The 20,091-nt window shown below is 34.5% G+C and overlaps 1 protein-coding gene across 4 annotated transcripts; it reads left to right on the top strand.

Annotated features, from left to right (window-relative positions):
- The first annotated feature begins 14,542 nt into the window (after positions 1-14,542).
- LOC144450210 (uncharacterized) lies at positions 14,543-18,952 on the top strand. 4 transcript variants are annotated; one of them, XM_078140798.1, is made up of 2 exons: positions 14,543-18,106; positions 18,168-18,952. In XM_078140798.1, the coding sequence occupies exon 1, from the start codon at positions 14,564-14,566 to the stop codon at positions 16,784-16,786; it is 2,223 nt and encodes a 740-aa protein (XP_077996924.1). In that variant the 5' UTR covers positions 14,543-14,563; the 3' UTR covers positions 16,787-18,106; positions 18,168-18,952. The 4 variants fall into 4 exon arrangements, with proteins under 4 accessions (XP_077996924.1, XP_077996925.1, XP_077996927.1 ...); XM_078140799.1 differs by having other exon boundaries at positions 14,543-18,051; XM_078140801.1 differs by having other exon boundaries at positions 14,543-17,550.
- The last annotated feature ends 1,139 nt before the right edge of the window (positions 18,953-20,091 follow it).

The following is a 20,091-nucleotide window of genomic DNA, read 5'->3' on the forward strand; positions in this document are numbered from 1 at the left end:
TGGTTGGTTGACACACTTAGGTCATATTTCTTGGTTGCAATTTTAAACAATAATTCAATCACATCTCCCCAAGGTGATATCCTAAGTTTTGCAGATTTAGTCATCTCAACCACTCCTTATATGGCACAACCTTGTAGCCTGGAATCAGCTTTGTAGCTCGCGCTGAACATTTTCAATAACGTTGATGTGTTTAGTGTGATATGGAGCCCACACCTGATTGCATACTCAAGGTGGGGTCTATCTTGTACAGATATCCAAATGTACTTGTATCCAAATGAGCATAAGTTTTCCTTATTACTCCCAATGATTTTGTTAGCCTTGTTTATCTTAGTAGACTTATGATTAACAAAGGAGAGTCTATTGTCTATTACTGCCCAAATGTCTTTTTCCTCCGACATTTCATTCCCAGATTATGTTTGTCATGAACCATTGTGTATGACCTGTCACTATTATCTATCCTACCAATTCCCATAGACACACATTTTCCATGATTAAATTTCAACAACGATATGTCTGTCCAGTCGAAAAGATCACTCTGTCACTGAATTGAATTAGAAGAGTGCATAGTTTAATTACTGAGAATTATTAATTATGTAAAGGACTCCTTTAAACTACAAGTTACATCACAAATCCTTTTAGAAGCATGGTATTTTGTTATAGTTGATGTGTGTAGTAAATTATATTGAATTTGAAACGTGCATTACTAATATTTAGCCTAATTACTGAAAAGCATTAATTATGCAAATGAGCCATTTAAACTAAAAGCGATATTATAAAACATGTGGCTCATGAACTTTGTTGATACTAATAACAAAACCTGTAAATATTGTTATATATCAACGGCAGTCCTCATATGCACTTTACAGAAGAGAAGATAAAATTTAATGAAATATAATGTACTGCACGATAAATAAATGAAAATTTGGCTGAAAAGGTAAAAATGTAAAGTAGTACAGAAACTTTGTCTCAACAAAGGTAAAATAATAATAACGATTATTTTAAAATGCGGGTTTCGACTAAGATAAGCATGTAAAACAAATCCCTCAAAACATTGCTAGTAGGAGTAATTTAGTAAACTTTAAACCTGAGTGAAAAGGTGACTTTTGAACTTGCATTTGAAAGTGTCATTTGATGTGCATTGTCTGGTGTAACATGGGAGATCACTCTAAGGCATCGGTACAACATACTAGAAATAACAATATCCAAAGGCCTTCGATGCAACTATTGGTACTATTATTTGTTGTTTATTACTTGAATGAAGGCAGCAGGCTGTTTTATACACCATGAGCAGATCACACAGATATGATGGGGTAGTACCATTGAGGACGTGATAGATCAGGAGTAGGATATTCAATTTCATTCTTTCTGTTATTGGAAGCCAATGGAGTTTACATAATATGTTGGAGATGTGGTCATGTTTCTTTATTCCGGCATTAAAACGAGTTGGGATATTTCGTTGGGAGATTTGTAAAAGGGGCTATTTCCATTGTCATCATCATCAATGTATGTATCAAATTATGGTGCGTTTGCACCGTGTATTCTTATATATAGCCTAATAACAAGAAATCATTAATTATGCAAATTACTCTTTAAAAGTAAAAGGCTAAATACTGAAAATCATTAATTATGCAAATCTATTACCAAACTGTATATGACACGTGAACTTTGTTATCATCAATGTGCCGAAATATATTAAATTTGAACCATGCACTCTTAAGATACAACCTAATTAACGAAAACCAGTATTTATGCAAATAACTCATTAATATGCATGATATATACCAAAATCTAATCAGTTCTAGGCTTTAACTTAAAGAAAATGTGCACCAAGTTTCATTTGAATTGAGGCAGCCTCATTAAAGAAAACGACGACATACACACACAGATTGACATACAGACAGGCAGCCAGACAGACAGCCAGCCAGACAGACAGACAGACAGATAGATAGACAGACAGACAGACGACACACACACACAGACCTTTCATCACACATAACCTTCATTACATAAAAGAGATTTAAAAAATCTAAATTTCGGATAAAACAAATATCTTTAAAACTACATGGTGAAATATAGGGCTGAAACCTATTGGGAATGTTGCTGGAGGTGTTATTCTGCAGTTATTTTTCAAAATATTTTGACTCAACTGTCCCTAGCAACCGTTAAATAAATAGTCAGTACTTTTGAAAAGCATTTGAGTTGGCTAGTTTGTTCTAATTCAACTTTGTCATGTTTGATTGTACAGGTATGGAAACAATTTGTGGTATACATTTTTGATAACTGTTTTTTTCAATTGATATATTACTTGATGCTTGATGACACGTGATCATGGATTTAACAGTGTACGACTAAAACTGATTTATCTATTAGAAACCATTTAAAGGATGGAGCTTTAATGAAACAGTCGATCTACTGGTTTACATTATTGCACACTGTGATATACCTGACAAGGTAAGTAGTGAGATATTCTAACTATCATAATGTGTTTGTGTATTACATTTCATGATATCATTACACATTTCGATTCATGATATATGTATATCCTTCGAAATTAACGTTATGGGCTGTACCTAAATAAATTGCGTATTTACACGAGAAAAAATACCCAGAACGTAAAAATCAACACTTATCCTTTTTATAATAGCATTGTGTACACTGAAATAAGACAGATTTGTTTGCTTTAACAGTCCCGTCAATTTTATTCTACAAACTATGATTGTTCACTGTTATTACTCGTGTATTATTGATACAGTATTACAACCATCATGCATATTCTGAATTCGTACATATTCAGTGTCAATATGTAAAGTATCATCTCATAGTTATATGACCATGGCACTCACAAATTAACCTATGTTTAAAGATAATTTCAGATATGTCGGCTTTGAATTTGGCGTCCGTGTGTGGATACAAGGACGACAACAATGAGTTCCAATTTCTGAGCTTGGCAGATACTAATATGAAATCACAAGTATCAACAATCTACAAGAAGGGGCATCAATTATCATTGGTTATTTTGAATTCTAAGCAAGCAGTCGATAAAGTTGCAGTGTTGCTTAAAGGTAGACCAATTCATACATTAATAGTCATAGATGTAGATACCAATGTTGATAGTATGAATGAGATTCAAGTTTCACATCATTTAGCGATGTTACATAACACACATTTTAATGTAGAAAGGGCAGTATCATGGCTGTTGCCGACTGTAAAACATTTCACTGTCAAGCATTCAACAGTACCTGTGCCTTGGCAAATGCATTTCGGGGGATCCCTTGACACTCTGAGCATCACTCACTGTAAGTTACAGCAAACATCTACTGGCGCGTCAAAGTCAAAGAAAACCTGGAAGTACATTCATTTTAAATGCAAGAGTATTAATAGCTTGTATCTAAATGATAATGGATTGACAGATCTCCAAGACGACATCGGCACTATTCCAGGGTTAACCAACCTTGATGTTCGTAACAATGCATTACAAAGAATTCCAACCTCAATCGGCCGGGTCGATCATTTCGACAGCTTCCATATAGATGGCAATAGTATACTTAATATCCCCAAAAAGACTATTCGAGCGGGAACGGACGCGGTCTTATCCTACTTGCAGGAGTTCCTAAGTAACAACTTAGTTAGCAACAATACCGTTAAGATGGTAATGGTAGGTCACGAAGGGGCAGGGAAGACAACTTTAGTGAAGGCGTTAGGAGGCAAGATAAGAACAGTAGATAAAACAGATGGCATCGATATATTCGAAATTGATCTCAAGAAGGATGGTATAAAACTAATCGTCTTTGACTGTGCTGGAGATGTGGATTTCTTAGAATCTCACACCTTATTTGTCACAGATGACACACTATTTGTTGCAGTCTTTGATCTTAGTGAGTTTCCGATCAGTCAAGCTGATAAATCTGAAGATAGAATAACCTCATCTAATCAGTTAGGCAGAGTTAGGTTATGGCTGGAGACAGTCAATGCCTTTGCACCGAAATCTCGAGTAATACTTGTAGGGACACATGCAGACGCCACAATGCTGTCCGATGCGGCATTGGCTGACATATGGAAACAGTTCAAAGAACTTCTTGAAGATGTACGTGAAACACACTGTGAAATCCATAGCCAACGTGTTGTCTCAAATTGCCTGATGTGCCAAGCAGATACTAAGATGGAAAGGCAGAGCAAATACAAAGGATTAGCTGGATTTGTTGAGGTCGACACAGATGTCAGGAAACCAAAATCAGTAGATAAGGCGAAAACCATGGATAAAGTTGGTCGAACTTGTTTCCCTCACATCGTGGGATATTTTGAAGTTGGCAGCATTGGGAATTTTCCTCAGGGTTTTGCAGTGATTCGAAACCGAAGCATTAAACAGTTACGTTACGCCATTGTAAAAGCAGCCTGTAATATCTTAACAGAGTCCTACAGAGAAATTCCAGAACCATGGCATTGTCTTAGAGAAAGTCTAAGAACACAACGGATGTTAACAACGACTTCTTCAATTCTGCCATTTTCTGATTTCAAAACGTTGGCAAATAATTTGGGAATGCAAAGTGAAGAATCTGTGAATAATGTGATGAACTTCCTTTGCAGTCAGGGTGATGTTGTATACAAACCATTGGGATTAAAAGACGAGGATACTCCTGTCATTCTGGACCCACAATGGTTGGCACACTTACTGAAAACATTGATATCTTTCAAAGCAAAGAGTATAGATGTCTTAGGTTGTCTAGATGTCCTACGTGTGCAAGAAGTGTGGAGTCACATTGACAGGAAATACCACTACCCACTGTTGGTGTTGCTGATACAGTTACAAATTTGTTTTGGTTTGGGAAAACCGACATCGGCCATCACAAGCTCTACAAGAGAATTTGAATTTTCAAGCTTACTATTCCCCTCACAATTACCAGTGGGTCAGCCAATGCATCAAGATTGGCCTCCTTACCCAAAAGAGGGAGAGAAACAAGTGAGTCATCACTACATCTTTAACTTCTTGCCTCCATTGTTGTTCTGTGATTTGATAGTTACTATCCATGACAAGGCAAGTGTTATTGACCAACCGAGGTTTTTAAGAAACAACATTATTTACCAATGTCTGGTCAGAGAATCTACTTGTGATGACCGTGTTGACTCTTGTGGTGTTTCAGAAGGGAAAATCCATCACATTCGATATGAATTGCTTTTCCACAACAACAGCATTCTACTTACCGCAAGAGGACCAAGGGCATGTTGTGCCATTACTGAAGCAGATCGCTTGATGGCGAATGTAGTAGACATGGGTCGTTACCAAGAAATGGAGAAGCCACAACAGTTTGTAGCATGCCCTCACTGTGTTGTTGCTCGGGAACATGATATTGGTATGATGGAACCAACTAATCCTAAGAAGCAAAGTAAACCCTTGCGATGTTCCAAATTCCAAGGTCACTTCTTTCAAAGTAGACATGATATGTTACTATGTAAAGACATCAAGATGAGTAAGCTACTGGGACAGACATTATTCGATGTTATCAATGATTCTCACTGTCCTAAATTCTTTGTATTACTACCTATTAACATCCACGGTCTTCCTTGGCTTGAATACGTCACATCAAAAGTGTTATCACATCTTCGTGATGGCTATGCTGTTCATCTACTCTGTGAATGTCCAGACCATATACACTTCATAGACTCTCCAGGTTACCGAGTCAATAAGGTGAATGACTTTGTGAGAAAGTATGGTCCCATTGTCTGCAAGGTGTTGAAGTTCATACAAGGAGTTACGAAGCTGGCTAGTTTAGTTCCAATACCAGCTATGGCTAGCCTTGCCAAGATTTCTAGTACAGTGGGTAAGGCAAGTGATTTGGTGGAGAACTTTATAAATGACTTCTACAAGGAGTTTCCAGATATTGCCAAGAAATGTCCAGATAAAGCCCCTTCAACAGAAGTGTTTATGAGGGAAATGGAAAAACAGACATGTTCCCTAAGCCGAAGAGAATTGTCATATTTTCTTGGCAAAGTAGATGAAGGAGAACGATTTGGTGGTTTACAGGCAGTTGTCGATGGCGAGAAAGTACTCTGGCTATGTGATGAACATGCAAAACCATTCACAGCAAGAGCAATGGGGAAAATAGCCTAACAAGAGTTTCAGTGTGATGACAGCATCCTTGCTCTAAAAAGTGACAGCACAGTCAAACAAGTTATGATCTGTCAAATCTTACCATACTACACCAAAGCTGGCTTCAATTTATACTTCAGTTTATATTTCAGCTACTGACTATCAATATGTTAAAAAAGAACATTCTATTTTCTGCCTTGTACACGATTATAAGTTTTATACTTCAAGAAAGGCAATAGTTTGAAAACCCCGGAAAACAAGGAATTTCAGACATAATATGCTGGGGTAATTTAGGTCAGAATAAAAGAAGATCAAGTAAATGGTAATTTCTAATATGTATATAAAACATTAAATCACAAAATATAAAACTTGTCTTTATTAAATTCAGAACCTATATCTACAAATGTAAACAAATATACACCAGGTCACTTTATTAACTTGGTTAGGAGAACACTTTATGATATGTAATATAACATTTTGCAAGTGTTATCATATAAAACACGATTTTAACACTTGATATTTGTATGAATCATATGTATGTATGTATATTTGTATGTATGTATGTATGTATGTATGTATGTATGTATGTATGTATGTATGTATGTATGTATGTATGTATGTATGTATGTATGTATGTTGGTATGTATGTATAAACGAACACATGCATAAACTATAGTAAGATAGAAGCATTCTAAAATTGCACACTTGATTACGACTTATTTTGATATATGTTGTGTTTAATCATTTCCTAGCTCTAAAAATAAACTATTTAAATAATCAAACTGTTGTCTTTGAGATGCAAGCATTGGGTATGTATGCATGCATGCATGCATACATACATACATACATACATACATACATACATACATACATACATACATACATACATACATTCATACATACATACATACATACATACATACATACATACATACATACATATTTACACCTAAATGCATGCATGCAGGGAGACAGACATACAGACAGATATACAGGCAGACATACATACAGACAGACAGACACAGACAGACAGACAGACAGACAGACAGACAGACAGACAGACAGACAGACAGAGACGCACACACTTACAGAAAGACACAGTTAGACAAATTCGCCTGTTAGTTATTACTGTATCATTTACCCTTTTAGTGGGGGTAGGGTGGATATGGATGTTAAAATAAATGTCAACAATCCAGAATAACCCAGAAACTGTTGTTGATATGATTGTTTTACATTCGATAACAGCCATGATTGTATGTTCTTTAAAGAGTTTACCTAGAGTTTCATTTTCATATTTTACTCTATAGACTACTAGGTCATATTGGATAGAAATCTACTGTATATTGGTTATTAATTGTATATTTGGAAATATCATTTTCTTATATCATACCAGTACTAAAACATTTCTTAGTTTACATTTAGAAAAGACTTATGTCCATTCCTTTTGTAACGTACCCTTTAGCTTTGATGTTAGGTAGGAGAGTATTGTATTGTTTTCATTAATTCGGTATAAGTATTTAGTAAATTCACTGCAAATGTCAATAAATATAGGTGAAGTTAATTCGTTTAATTTGATTCACGTGAGTATCAAATTAAACTTTTGCATAAAACACAAAACTCAAAAGTTGTTACCTGGTGTATTTGACTGCACACTTCAGTATGTAATGATCATTTGGTTTGCCTTGTTATAGTGAAACAAGACGTCACTGACTTAAGAGAGGATAATTTGACTTGTTTTGTCATTTTTAGATAGATTTAGCTGATATATATTCTTGTAGTATTTTATGATAATTTGATGTGCCTTGTAACAGTGAAATAAACCACTGACATATATACGGACAGTATATCCATTGGTTTGAAATGTTATAGTAAAGACAGACTTCACAGACATGTATTCTGATAGTTGTTCTTACTACACTTTATGTTGATCTTTTTCTTTTGAGTAAATCAGCTTATATACAGTTCTTACTGTTTGTAGTTTTAATGTAATAACCACCACATGTAATGCCCACTATATCCCGTGATAAAATCAACCTCTACATATCTATTTGTATACATATAGTTCTTACATACTTTGTATTAATATAATAACTACCCCATGTAATGTCCACTATATCATGTGATAAAACCAACTTCTATGTAGCCATTTGTATCAATATAATTCTTAAGTATTTTGTATTCACCACCCCATGTAGTGTCCATTGTGTCCTGTGATGAGATGGGACACGTTGATAAACATCTGAATATTCAGATTCTCCACCTTTACATATATTGACAAATAACTTTATCTGTTCAATTCAAGGTGTTATTGTCACTGCAAACTGTTTGAATTCATACATGTCCAATTTGAGTGATACAACACACACACACACAAACATATATATAAATTGACAACAGAAGTCACGTGATAAATCATGATATTGTGTAAAGATTTGCCATCTTGACTGTGATGGTGATGTAATGAATTGAAGTCACTGTACAATAGTTACCTTACATTATAAAACTATGGAACACTGACGTTATATAATTACAAAATGCATTATACTGTATATAGCTAGGATACTCAACATAACTTGGCTATGACAAATTACCAGACAGTTCGATTTAACATTTTATTACTAAACAGTATATCTTTGTAAGGCATAACAAACAACTTCATTAATTGCATACTATTATTATACTGTCTGTATTTTGAATTACTTTTGTAATCAGAAGATGTACATTCAATACATGTAATTTGCATAATTATGTAATAAAGTATGAATTGAATCATACATGGAACTGTGTCCTGTATATTTATTTTTTATTGGAATGCAACTCCAAAAAATACATGTGTATTTTTCAAGGTTCAGGTTTTGGAGAGATGTTTTCACGATTTTATAATATTCTAAATGTTGGTCAATTGCCAAGAACAAAAAATACGAATTCTTGTCACCACTGTTGTTCTTTCAGTGATGCATCACACACTGTTAAGTAGTGATTCGCTTTCTTTGGACCATCTCACTAAATCAAACACTTCAAAATCATAACAATTGAAAAACTGTATACACCAGATAAAACCTACCGTCAACTACGTGAATCATTATGGATAAAAAAAACTAGACACACTCACCAATGGCATCAATAAAAAACAGTAACATAGCAACCAGTAGTCACCAGTACTCCACAGCTGGCTAAGTGTAATATTCGTACCATTCCAAGACAAGAACACTATTTTGCATGACAATAACCACTGTCTTTAGTATTTAAAGTGTAACAGAAATTGACTTGTTTGACAGAACTGGGGACCCACCGATGGAGATGAGCTCAGTCTCTTCGAAATATTTTGGTTAGAACTGTACGGTTCATGATATTATATATTTACAACAGGCCAACAAAACTAACTGGTCCCTAACATGTGTTTGAAAATGTTTGTCATGATTTGGTAAGTGTCCTTGGTGGAAAGGTACTAGCAGGTTGAACAGTGTACTCGAACTTGTGCATTATTTACCTGCCAATATATTTTTTCCTAGCATCAATGGTCCGTCACCCACTCATATCCGGATTTTTTTTCAAACAACTCAATTTTGCACCCCCATCTCCCAAGCCCCCCCCCCCATGTCAAATGGTCCACACCTAATATGAAACTTCTACTTTATTTCGGTTCACTCTTCCATAGTTGCATGCATGTACCCTGGTGTAGCACATGTCCTATAGACAGGTGATTACCTGATTTGAACCCTCTTGCCACGTCATCTTGGGAAAGCCCCCTTCATATCACAAACACAAAATATGGCACAAAAACAACAAACTGTTCATGAATACGTATCCGTGCGTTTCCTGACTTGTAGTATTTGCCTAGAGCGATACAAGAATGCCAGGATTTTGCCATGTCATCACTCCTTTTGTGTTGAATGTCTGAAGAAATACGTGGAAACGCAGAAGGTCTTCAAATGTCCCCTGTGTAAACAGAGCTGTAATACACCCAAAGATGGCGTCTCGTCCTTACCTGCTAGTAAATTCTGGACAAACATGTGACTGTACCGTCATGTACTAACGTTACTGCGAATAAAGGATTGATGTGTCCACGGACTGTTACTCAGAAGAAAGAATTGGTGAGTCAGTTTGGAGAGAAGGGTAGACAAGTTGGACAGTTGGGAGACTACCTACGTGGTGTATCAATGACCACTAAAGGTGATGTGTTAGTATCTGGCTCTGGTAATAATAGATTACAAACATTCACATTACAAGGTAAACAACCAAGAGTAATTCAGTTTTCTGGTTTCAGTAAACCTGTTAGACCTAAATTCACAGCAGTTACTAAGGAACGTCATATCTTTGTAACTGATGGTGATAATAGTCAGGTGTTTGAATGTAATGAGAATGGTAAACTGATTAGATACTTTGATGAAACTAATCTCAACCATCACCTGGGTATTGCAGTTAATTCATTTGCCAGTCAGGGTAGTGGAGAGGGTAAGCTAGATTGTCCCTGGTGTGTTAGTATAGATTACAACACAGGTAATGTCATCATATCAGACAGAGGAAATAATCGAATCAACGTTTATAAATTATACAGAGAATGGTGATTATTTGTTTACATTTGGTAATGACCCAAGCAAAGTAGGTCAATGTAATTGTCCTTTTGGTGTAGCAACAGATAAAGTTGGAAATATGTATGTGTGTAACTATGGAGATAATAATGTGATGAAATATGATCCTTATGGTAATTTCATATGTGGTATTAATCGTTACCAAGATAACCTGAGAAGTCCTGTAGGTATATGTGTGACCGATGATGAACCTTGTAAAATTGTGGTTTCTGAGTTTGTAACTGGTCACATCAAAGTATTTGCAAAATAAATACTTACAACAAACTAAACTCTACAGCTGACCATGACATTCAAACCTCAATGACTATTATCCATCATTGTACACAAGAAACAATAGACAGTGATGACGTAAACCTGAATACAAAATACTGTATTCACTACTTTATTATGTGTTACATGTGAGAATTATTTGTCATACGACAATAATAAAGAAATTAATTTGAACAGTATTATTTGTAAGATTTTCAATTAGTCTAATCTAATGTGCATTAATCTGACAATTATATGATTAATTTAATTTTTTCTTTGTATGAATGGGATGAAAGATAATACTAATATATGAGAATAATTAATACTACCCAGAATGCATTGATAAATGATCTGTAACTGTGGGTGGTATAATTGTACTCGGGTACTATTGTATTAGTTTTGATAGTATTGTATTTTATGTTAACCACCATACATTAGTGGAACTAGAAAGATTATCATTTGTCTTGAAAAAAAATCATAGTCAATATTACCCAGAATGTGTTGATAAGTGGACCTTATATATAAGTATCACAAGACTTAGTTATTACTGTTTTAATTGTTGTAACTGCATTCAAGATGTTCTCCCTGTGTATGTTTTCCAGTGTATTGAACTTTTCAAGTGTTTCAACTCCATGCCTAATTATGTTGATTGAAAAAAAACAGAGATTATGACATAAAAATTATATTATAGTTTTATTTGTATATTTTACAATTATCACAGACAATACACCTTTGTAAAATTATATGTTTATTCAAATGTAATTGTAATATGATAATAATGTGTATTTTAAGAAAATTATACCAATATATTTATCACTACAGATAGAGTAGGGTTTTTTTTTTCAAAAGTCAACTTTTATTTATATTCCTTTGAAAGAAAATATACATCGTGTAGCTCAAAAAGCATTAGCCAACTTTTTCAACATTTTGTTCTTCTTAGTATAATTGATATAAAATATTTCTTCTCTTATTATTTGTTCAATATCTCTTCTTTCCAAAAATTCTCACTTTATACACGGCGAAAGTCGCCACTATCAAGATTAAATTAAATACATCAAAAGTCTTACAATATATTCTGTATTCATACACAATGTGCTTCCACAGCAGCCGTACATTGATTCTATACAATTGATTGATTATATATTTAGGTACTTCTTAATATTCACAATAACAACAACTAACTTTTTATAGGTACGTTGTATATTACTAAGTTGTTTTATCAAGTGTGTGGATATATTTATTGTTTGTTTTAGTATACCCAGAAACTAGTCATCATGACGTCATATTATTTTCATTTCAGTCAAATTTCCATGGTATTGTAACATTTTATATAATTTATAGTGGTTTTTATTTTATGATTTGTTAATTATTATAAAATATTGAAAGGGTTATTAAAGGTTTTACAAATTATGTGAAAAATTGATCTGTAGTACTAAGTATGCGAAAAATCAAATTTACCCAACTTTACCCAACCTGTGACCCACTTAACCACCATCTCTGTCCAGAGGTAGTATGAGACGCAGTACCACTTTTGACTATCTACAACTCCCAGGTGAGAGATCACCGAGGGTAAATTAAGTCAACGGTGGGACTTCATCTCATACTCACCACATTTACAGATCCTCTGCTCAAGATTTACTCTGGGTGGAAAGACATCGTCAAATATGACTTTTCGTAAAGTGATATTGTCAACGATTTTACAAGTCACAAAGAATAAAATCAATTCAGGTATACATGAAGATAAATCCAAGGTTATTGTATTGTAGAGTAATAATTTTTAAATGAGGTATTTTTGAACATTTGACTTTGGATTTATTATTTTTTGTTCTGTATTCTTCTCATCTTTCATGACAGTGTGATTTAATAAACCTCAATGAATCTACTACAGTTGTATATAATAAAGAAATGTAAATACTTTAACCAAATATTAAAATGTATGTACATTTCCATGGCAACCGTCACATGGTCATTATTGAGATTAAGAAAGTTCAGTGTATATAACTTCTTGACATTACATGATTGCATTATTTTGTGTTCAGTAGGCTTCTCATGTCTTTATATTTCAAACTTTTCATTGATTTCAGACAATTTTTTGGAAAAGCCGATTAGTACTCTCTATGTCACAGACTGACAAACAAATCTTAAAATTAACGTATTTGTAGTTAATTCTGAATAAAGGTGAAGTTGATTTTTCCTACCTGCCTTACATGATGTTCAGTGAATCATGAAAATACTACATGACATAATCTCTCTAAGTAACAGGAAATAGAATTATTCAAATTAGTCTTGAAATAACCTCTGTTTGGGTTAGGGAATTCTGGGATTGGAGCCCTATGGTGATGTCTTCACTACCTCTATCTATCACTTTCTCTGTTGTTGGTATCTAACCAACCTGTAATGTAAAAACAATAGATACAGACAATAATGAGTTTGGTGACGACAGCATAGGTAATTTTGGGCTCCAATCAAGGAATTCCAATACCCAAATGTGCCAGTCAGTTCATGATTAATTTGAATATTTATCTTATTTCTAGAGAATTCGCGCAATGTACAGTGGTGAAAGTGACATTTTTTGACTCACCAGACATTAAAACAACTAGGACGTAATTAGTCTCGGTTACCCAGACTCTCTCGTTTGGGGAGGTCTCGTGGCAGCACACCCCAGAGACGAGAGTCTGGGTAATCGAGACTAGGACGAAATCAGACTCATCTTTGTTTCCCTTAAATGTAAAATACCTGAGCCAAGTCAGTGGACTGAGTGTGAGTCAAGTGAGGGATGTGTGTGTCATGTAAAACCAACTGTAAGCTTGTAAATAGATTTGTCTTGTCTTCCTAAATATTCCTTTATCTGGGCTATGACGCTATGATTCTTGTTCAAGGAACCAACCACAACCATCAGGAAATATACTTAGACAAAGGTAAAACGAATAGAGTACATACATTGATGAGGGCGCTGTATAAGTCTCAGAACAGACTATACGTATTGCTGATAGTCAAACGACATTTCACCTTCCATGGCAACAGGTACTATCTATTGAAAAAAAAAACATGTTTGAATTCATTATTACGGTATTAATTTCCCTCCCTCCCCCCTCCCTCTCTGTCTGTCTGTCTGTCTGTCTGTCTGTCTGTCTGTCTGTCTGTATGTATGTATGTATGTATGTATGTATGTATGTATGTATATATGTATGTATGTATGTCTGTCTGTCTATCTGTCTAGCTGTCCGTATGTCTGTCTCTCTCTGTCTCTCTAGCTAAAATGCAACCTTTGTGTTATCATTTGAAAAGTTTGAGTGTACTATTACAGGATTGATCTCCCTCCCTCTCTTCTCTGTCTCTCTGTCCCCCCCCCCCCTCTATTTTAAGCATTGCTGGACAGCTGACAGTGTTTAAATTAAAGTAACATGGTTCGACTTTAAAGAACAAAATATGAATTAGGAAACAACACGCACTACAATCAGAACTGTATCTATATATTGTATAATATCACACATTTACTTTATCCGATGACTGCGGGCGCTACACTCTTGCATCGTTGCAAACATCTCACATACAGGTTATGACCTGATTTGAACTCTGAAGTCATGACGCATCACTTCAATTCGGGAAAGCCCCCTTCATATCACGAACACAAAATATGGCAGATAAACAACAAGCTGTTCATGACCAAATATCAGAACGTTTCCTGACTTGTAGTATTTGCCTAGAGCGATACAAGAATGCCAGGATTTTGCCGTGTCATCACTCCTTTTGCGTTGAATGTCTGACAAAATACGTGGGAACGCAGAAGGTGTTCAAATGTCCCCTGTGTAAACAGAGCTGTAACACACCCAAAGATGGCGTCTCGTCCTTACCTGCTAGTACACACGTCAATGGTATCATTGAAATTCTGGATACACACGTGACTGTACCGTCTGTTGAGGTTAGTGCCGATGGAACAGCAACTACAGAAATAGACAAAACTTGCCAAATATGTGAAGATGTTCCGAAGTCATACAGATGCATTGACTGTGCCGTCAATATTTGTTCAGTGTGTTCAGTCAGTCACAGCAAGTTTCCAGCCACAAGAGGTCATAACGTTATGACATGTGACGAATACGAAACAGCAAAGGCAAGTGGTCACTTCTTGGTAGCTCCTCGGGTACACTGTCCAACCCATTCAGATCAACAACTCACCCATTTCTGTGATTCTTGTCAATTGCCGATTTGCGTAACATGTCAGAGCAAAACCCATAGCAACCATGGTATTTTTATGTTATCGGACTACATCAAGCAGTTAGCAGAGCGGCAAGAGAAAATTGATGAAAAAGAGATTGAAGCACAACATTTCTGTATGTCTTTGCCTTCAACATATGAAAAGGTTGAAAAGGAAGTGCGTGATAATGCTACGACCGCAATATCTAACTTTACTGCAAAGGTGAGAGAACAAGAAAACAAACTTGTTAAAACTCTGAAAATAAATCAAGACGAGGTAATCAGACAAGTTGAAGAGCAAATACAAGACTGTAGAGAGAAATCAAAGAATCTGAAAAGTAGGCGAGCTGTGCTTGAACAACTTACCTGCTGTTCTGACCAAAGCAGAGATCAAGATGACAGCCATGCAGTTCCAACTAAGCCAAAAGAGGTGAAGAGTGAGTACAAAGTTCCTGCCAAGTACCAGTCAAGTCCCATTCGAATTATTTCTTACAATCCTGGCACATTTGTTACACAAGGAAGTCTGGGTAGTCTACAGGATAACAGTCCATGCTTAAATGTACGCAATAATAGAACCATATTGCCATCAGAATTAGGTATTGAAGAAATGGTTTCGAAACCAATAAGGGTAGGTGAAGAGATTGATGTTGTAATACAGCATCAAGAATGTGTTGAGAAGGCGCCCTTCTTTTTGCAAAACATGAAAGCCCAGTTAAAAGATCAAAATGATACAGTAACAAGCCTTACTAGGGAAGTCAGTAAAGATCTCACTTTAAAGTTTAAATGTAATAAGGCAGGAACACATGAGTTCTCAATGACTTTGAATGATATGCATGTTCACAGATCTCCATACATATTTGATGTTTTTCCAGAATGGCAGCTAAAACAGTCATTCCACTATAGTTCTGACACGTTCAAGTGTCCTGTGGGGCTAGCAGTAGACACAGCAGGAAATGTTACAGTGGCAGATAGTGGGCAGGGTTCAGGCAACGGTAGCATTCTATTCCTAAAGGGAAACGACAAAGTTAGAGATGTTGAAAATCTGCAAGTTTTTGGGTTTAGTAAATCATTTGATCCAATTGATGTAGCAATTTCAGAAAGTGGGCGATGTTTCATTGCTGACAAGGGCAATAATCAAATTGTTGTTTGTAATAAAGGGGTTAATGAGAGCTTTGGGCAAGAAGAATTAAATGGGCCAAAAGGTATTGCTGTAAATGAAGCAAAGAATGCATTATATGTTCTTGATAACTCAGAGTCTATCAAGCTATACAATGCACAGTCACCATTTGAATTACAGAAGTCGATTGAATTTAACGGGGGTGAATGCATCAGTGTCACAAGTGAGGGCAGTGTTGTTGTTGCTCCCTCTTCCTGGACAAGATTATTACAGCTAATTCAACTTAATGGCACTGTTACAAAATTATATCTGGACAACAACGGCAAAGCGACTGGTATAGCTGTGGACAAATATGATGACATCTACCTATGCCAGAAAAATGACATACTGAAATACAGTATCAAAGGCATGCACAGCATTAAACTGGTATGCCAGATATTACAAAGAAATGTCAAATTCCAACCATATGGCATAGCAGTCTCACATGATACAGTACCTAAAATATGGGTAACAGATAAAGAAAACAAATGTGTACATTTGATAACATAAACAATAACAATGATGTACACCTATGTAGTGTGATACTTATTAGTATTACTGGTAGAACGAAACAGAATATACATGTACATGGTGTGATACTTATTAGTATTACTGAGTAGACAGAAACAGAATGTACATGTACATGGTGTGATACTTATTAGTATTACTGAGTAGACAGAAACAGAATGTACATTTACATGGTGTGATACTTATTAGTATTACTGAGTAGACAGAAACAGAATGTACATGTACATGGTGTGATACTTATTAGTATTACCAAGTAGACAGACACAGAATGTACATTTACATGGTGTGATACTTATTAGTATTACTGGGTAGACAGAAACAGAATGTACATTTACATGGTGTGATACTTATTAGTATTACTGGTAGACAGAAACAGAATGTACATGTACATGGTGTGATACTTATTAGTATTACTGAGTAGACAGAAACAGAATGTACATGTACATGGTGTGATACTTATTAGTATTACTGGTAGACAGAAACAGAATGTACATGTACATGGTGTGATACTTATTAGTATTACTGAGTAGACAGAAACAGAATGTACATTTACATGGTGTGATACTTATTAGTATTACTGAGTAGACATAAACAGAATGTACATGTACATGGTGTGATACTTATTAGTATTACCGAGTAGACAGACACAGAATGTACATGTACATGGTGTGATACTTATTAGTATTACTGAGTAGACAGAAACAGAATGTACATTTACATGGTGTGATACTTATTAGTATTACCGAGTAGACAGAAACAGAATGTACATGTACATGGTGTGATACTTATTAGTATTACTGAGTAGACAGAAACAGAATGTACATGTACATAGTGTGATACTTATTAGTATTACTGAGTAGACAGAAACAGAATGTACATGTACATGGTGTGATACTTATTAGTATTACTGAGTAGACAGAAACAGAATGTACATGCACATGGTGTGATACTTATTAGTATTACTGAGTAGACAGAAACAGAATGTACATTTACATGGTGTGATACTTATTAGTATTAGTATTACCAGGTAGACAGAAACAGAATGTACATGTACATGGTGTGATACTTATTAGTATTACTGAGTAGACAGAAACAGAATGTACATGTACATAGTGTGATACTTATTAGTATTACTGAGTAGACAGAAACAGAATGTACATGTACATGGTGTGATACTTATTAGTATTACTGAGTAGACAGAAACAGAATGTACATGTACATGGTGTGATACTTATTAGTATTACTGAGTAGACAGAAACAGAATGTACATGTACATAGTGTGATACTTATTAGTATTACTGAGTAGACAGAAACAGAATGTACATTTACATGGTGTGATACTTATTAGTATTAGTATTACCAGGTAGACATAAACAGAATGTACATGTACATGGTGTGATACTTGTATTACGAAGTACACATAAATAGTATGTACATGGTGTGTATGCAGTGTATCATTTGAAATCATACATTACAAGGGAAGTGATGCCATGACTGTGAGTGGTGTCGATATATGTGATTCATTGAATGTTTTTCCACCAAGCAGTTTTAGATCATTTGCAATAATGCAAACGTTTACCCAAGTTTATTTAGCATATTTTGGAATATAAATATTTTGAGTATTTGTGAGTTTACACTTCCACACTTTTGTCAATTTTGAGTAAGATAATTACAAAAATTAATGCAACAGTAAATAATTACTGAGAAATTGAGACATTTAGATTTACCATAAAAATGACATCCACAGCACATCTAAGATTGTAATTCAAAATCAGTTATCACATTGATTAGATTTTTTTTACTGATATAAGAACAACGTTCTGTGAAGATTGTAAAATTGTAGAGTGGTTTTGGAGAAATGTATAAACACCATTAATCAATTTGCATTATAGAATTAATGTACATCTGCTTTGGATGCATATTATGTATGGGGATAGAATATATTGTAACACTCGTACTTTTGATATATTTAGTTTAATTTTGATGATGGCAGTGTTTGATGTGTATAAGGCAAGAATTTTGGAAAGAGGAGACATTAAACAAATAATAAGAGATGAAACATTTTATTTCAATTACAATAAGATCAAAATGTTGAAGAGTTTGTCAGTGCTTTGTAAGTTGTTTGTGTAAGGTTTTGTAGTAATTTAGAAGGGATATAAATAAAAGTTGACTTTTGAAAAAAAATATTTGTGTGTATGTATGTATGTATGTATGTATGTATGTATGTATGTGTGTATGTATGTATGTATGTATGTATGTATGTATGTATGTGTGTGCGTGTGTGTATGTATGTATGTATGCATGTATGTATGTGTGAATTCTGTGTCTATATGTATGTATGTATGTATGTATGTATATATGTATGTATGTATGTATGTATGTATGTATGTATGTATGTATGTGTGTGTATGTGTGTATGTATGTATGTATGTATGAATATATGTATGTATGTATGTATGTATGTATGTATATATATATGTATGTATGTATGTATGTATGTGTGTATGTATGTATGTATGATATGTATGCATGTATGTATGTTATGTATATATGTACATGTATGTATGTATGCATGTATGTATGTATGTATGTATGTATGTATGTATGTATGTATGCATGCATGCATGCATGCATGTTTGTATGTATGTATGTATGTATGTATGTATGTATGTATGTATGTATGTATGTGTGTGTGTATGTATGCGTGCGTGCATGCGTGCGTATGTGTGTATGTATGTATGTATGTATGTGTGTGTGCGTGCGTGCTTGTTTATGTATGTATGTATGTATGTATGTATGTATGTGTGTGTATGTATGTATGTATGTATGTATGTATGTATGTATGTATGTATGATGCTACACTTTCTTCTCAATAAATTCTACCAGTGACCCTTATACTTTATCTACAAAGTAGCCGGATGGAATTAAGACCATGTGACACAATTTTATTAAGAGTAAACCATATATTTATTGTTGAGATAGATCTGATGTAAGAAATTTTAACATCTGAAATGAAAGAAAGTTTTTAACCTTTCAATCAAAGTTCTTCTGTATCATTCTCACTTAAGAAAAGACAACAAATTACAAACAATTTGGATTCATAAAAAATCACATTTACATCCCTGATTTCATTTTAATGTTGTGAATATTACAATAATTGAATGTGCAATGTTTTAAAATTTGTTTAAAATGACAAAACAGTTCAACACAAGCCTTGCACATTTTGAAATATATATACACTGTCATGTAATACATATACTTGGTCATGTACACATGATGTTCACATA

This window comes from Glandiceps talaboti, chromosome 19 (genome assembly GCF_964340395.1).
Source record: "Glandiceps talaboti chromosome 19, keGlaTala1.1, whole genome shotgun sequence".
Classification (NCBI taxonomy): Eukaryota; Metazoa; Hemichordata; class Enteropneusta; family Spengelidae; genus Glandiceps; species Glandiceps talaboti.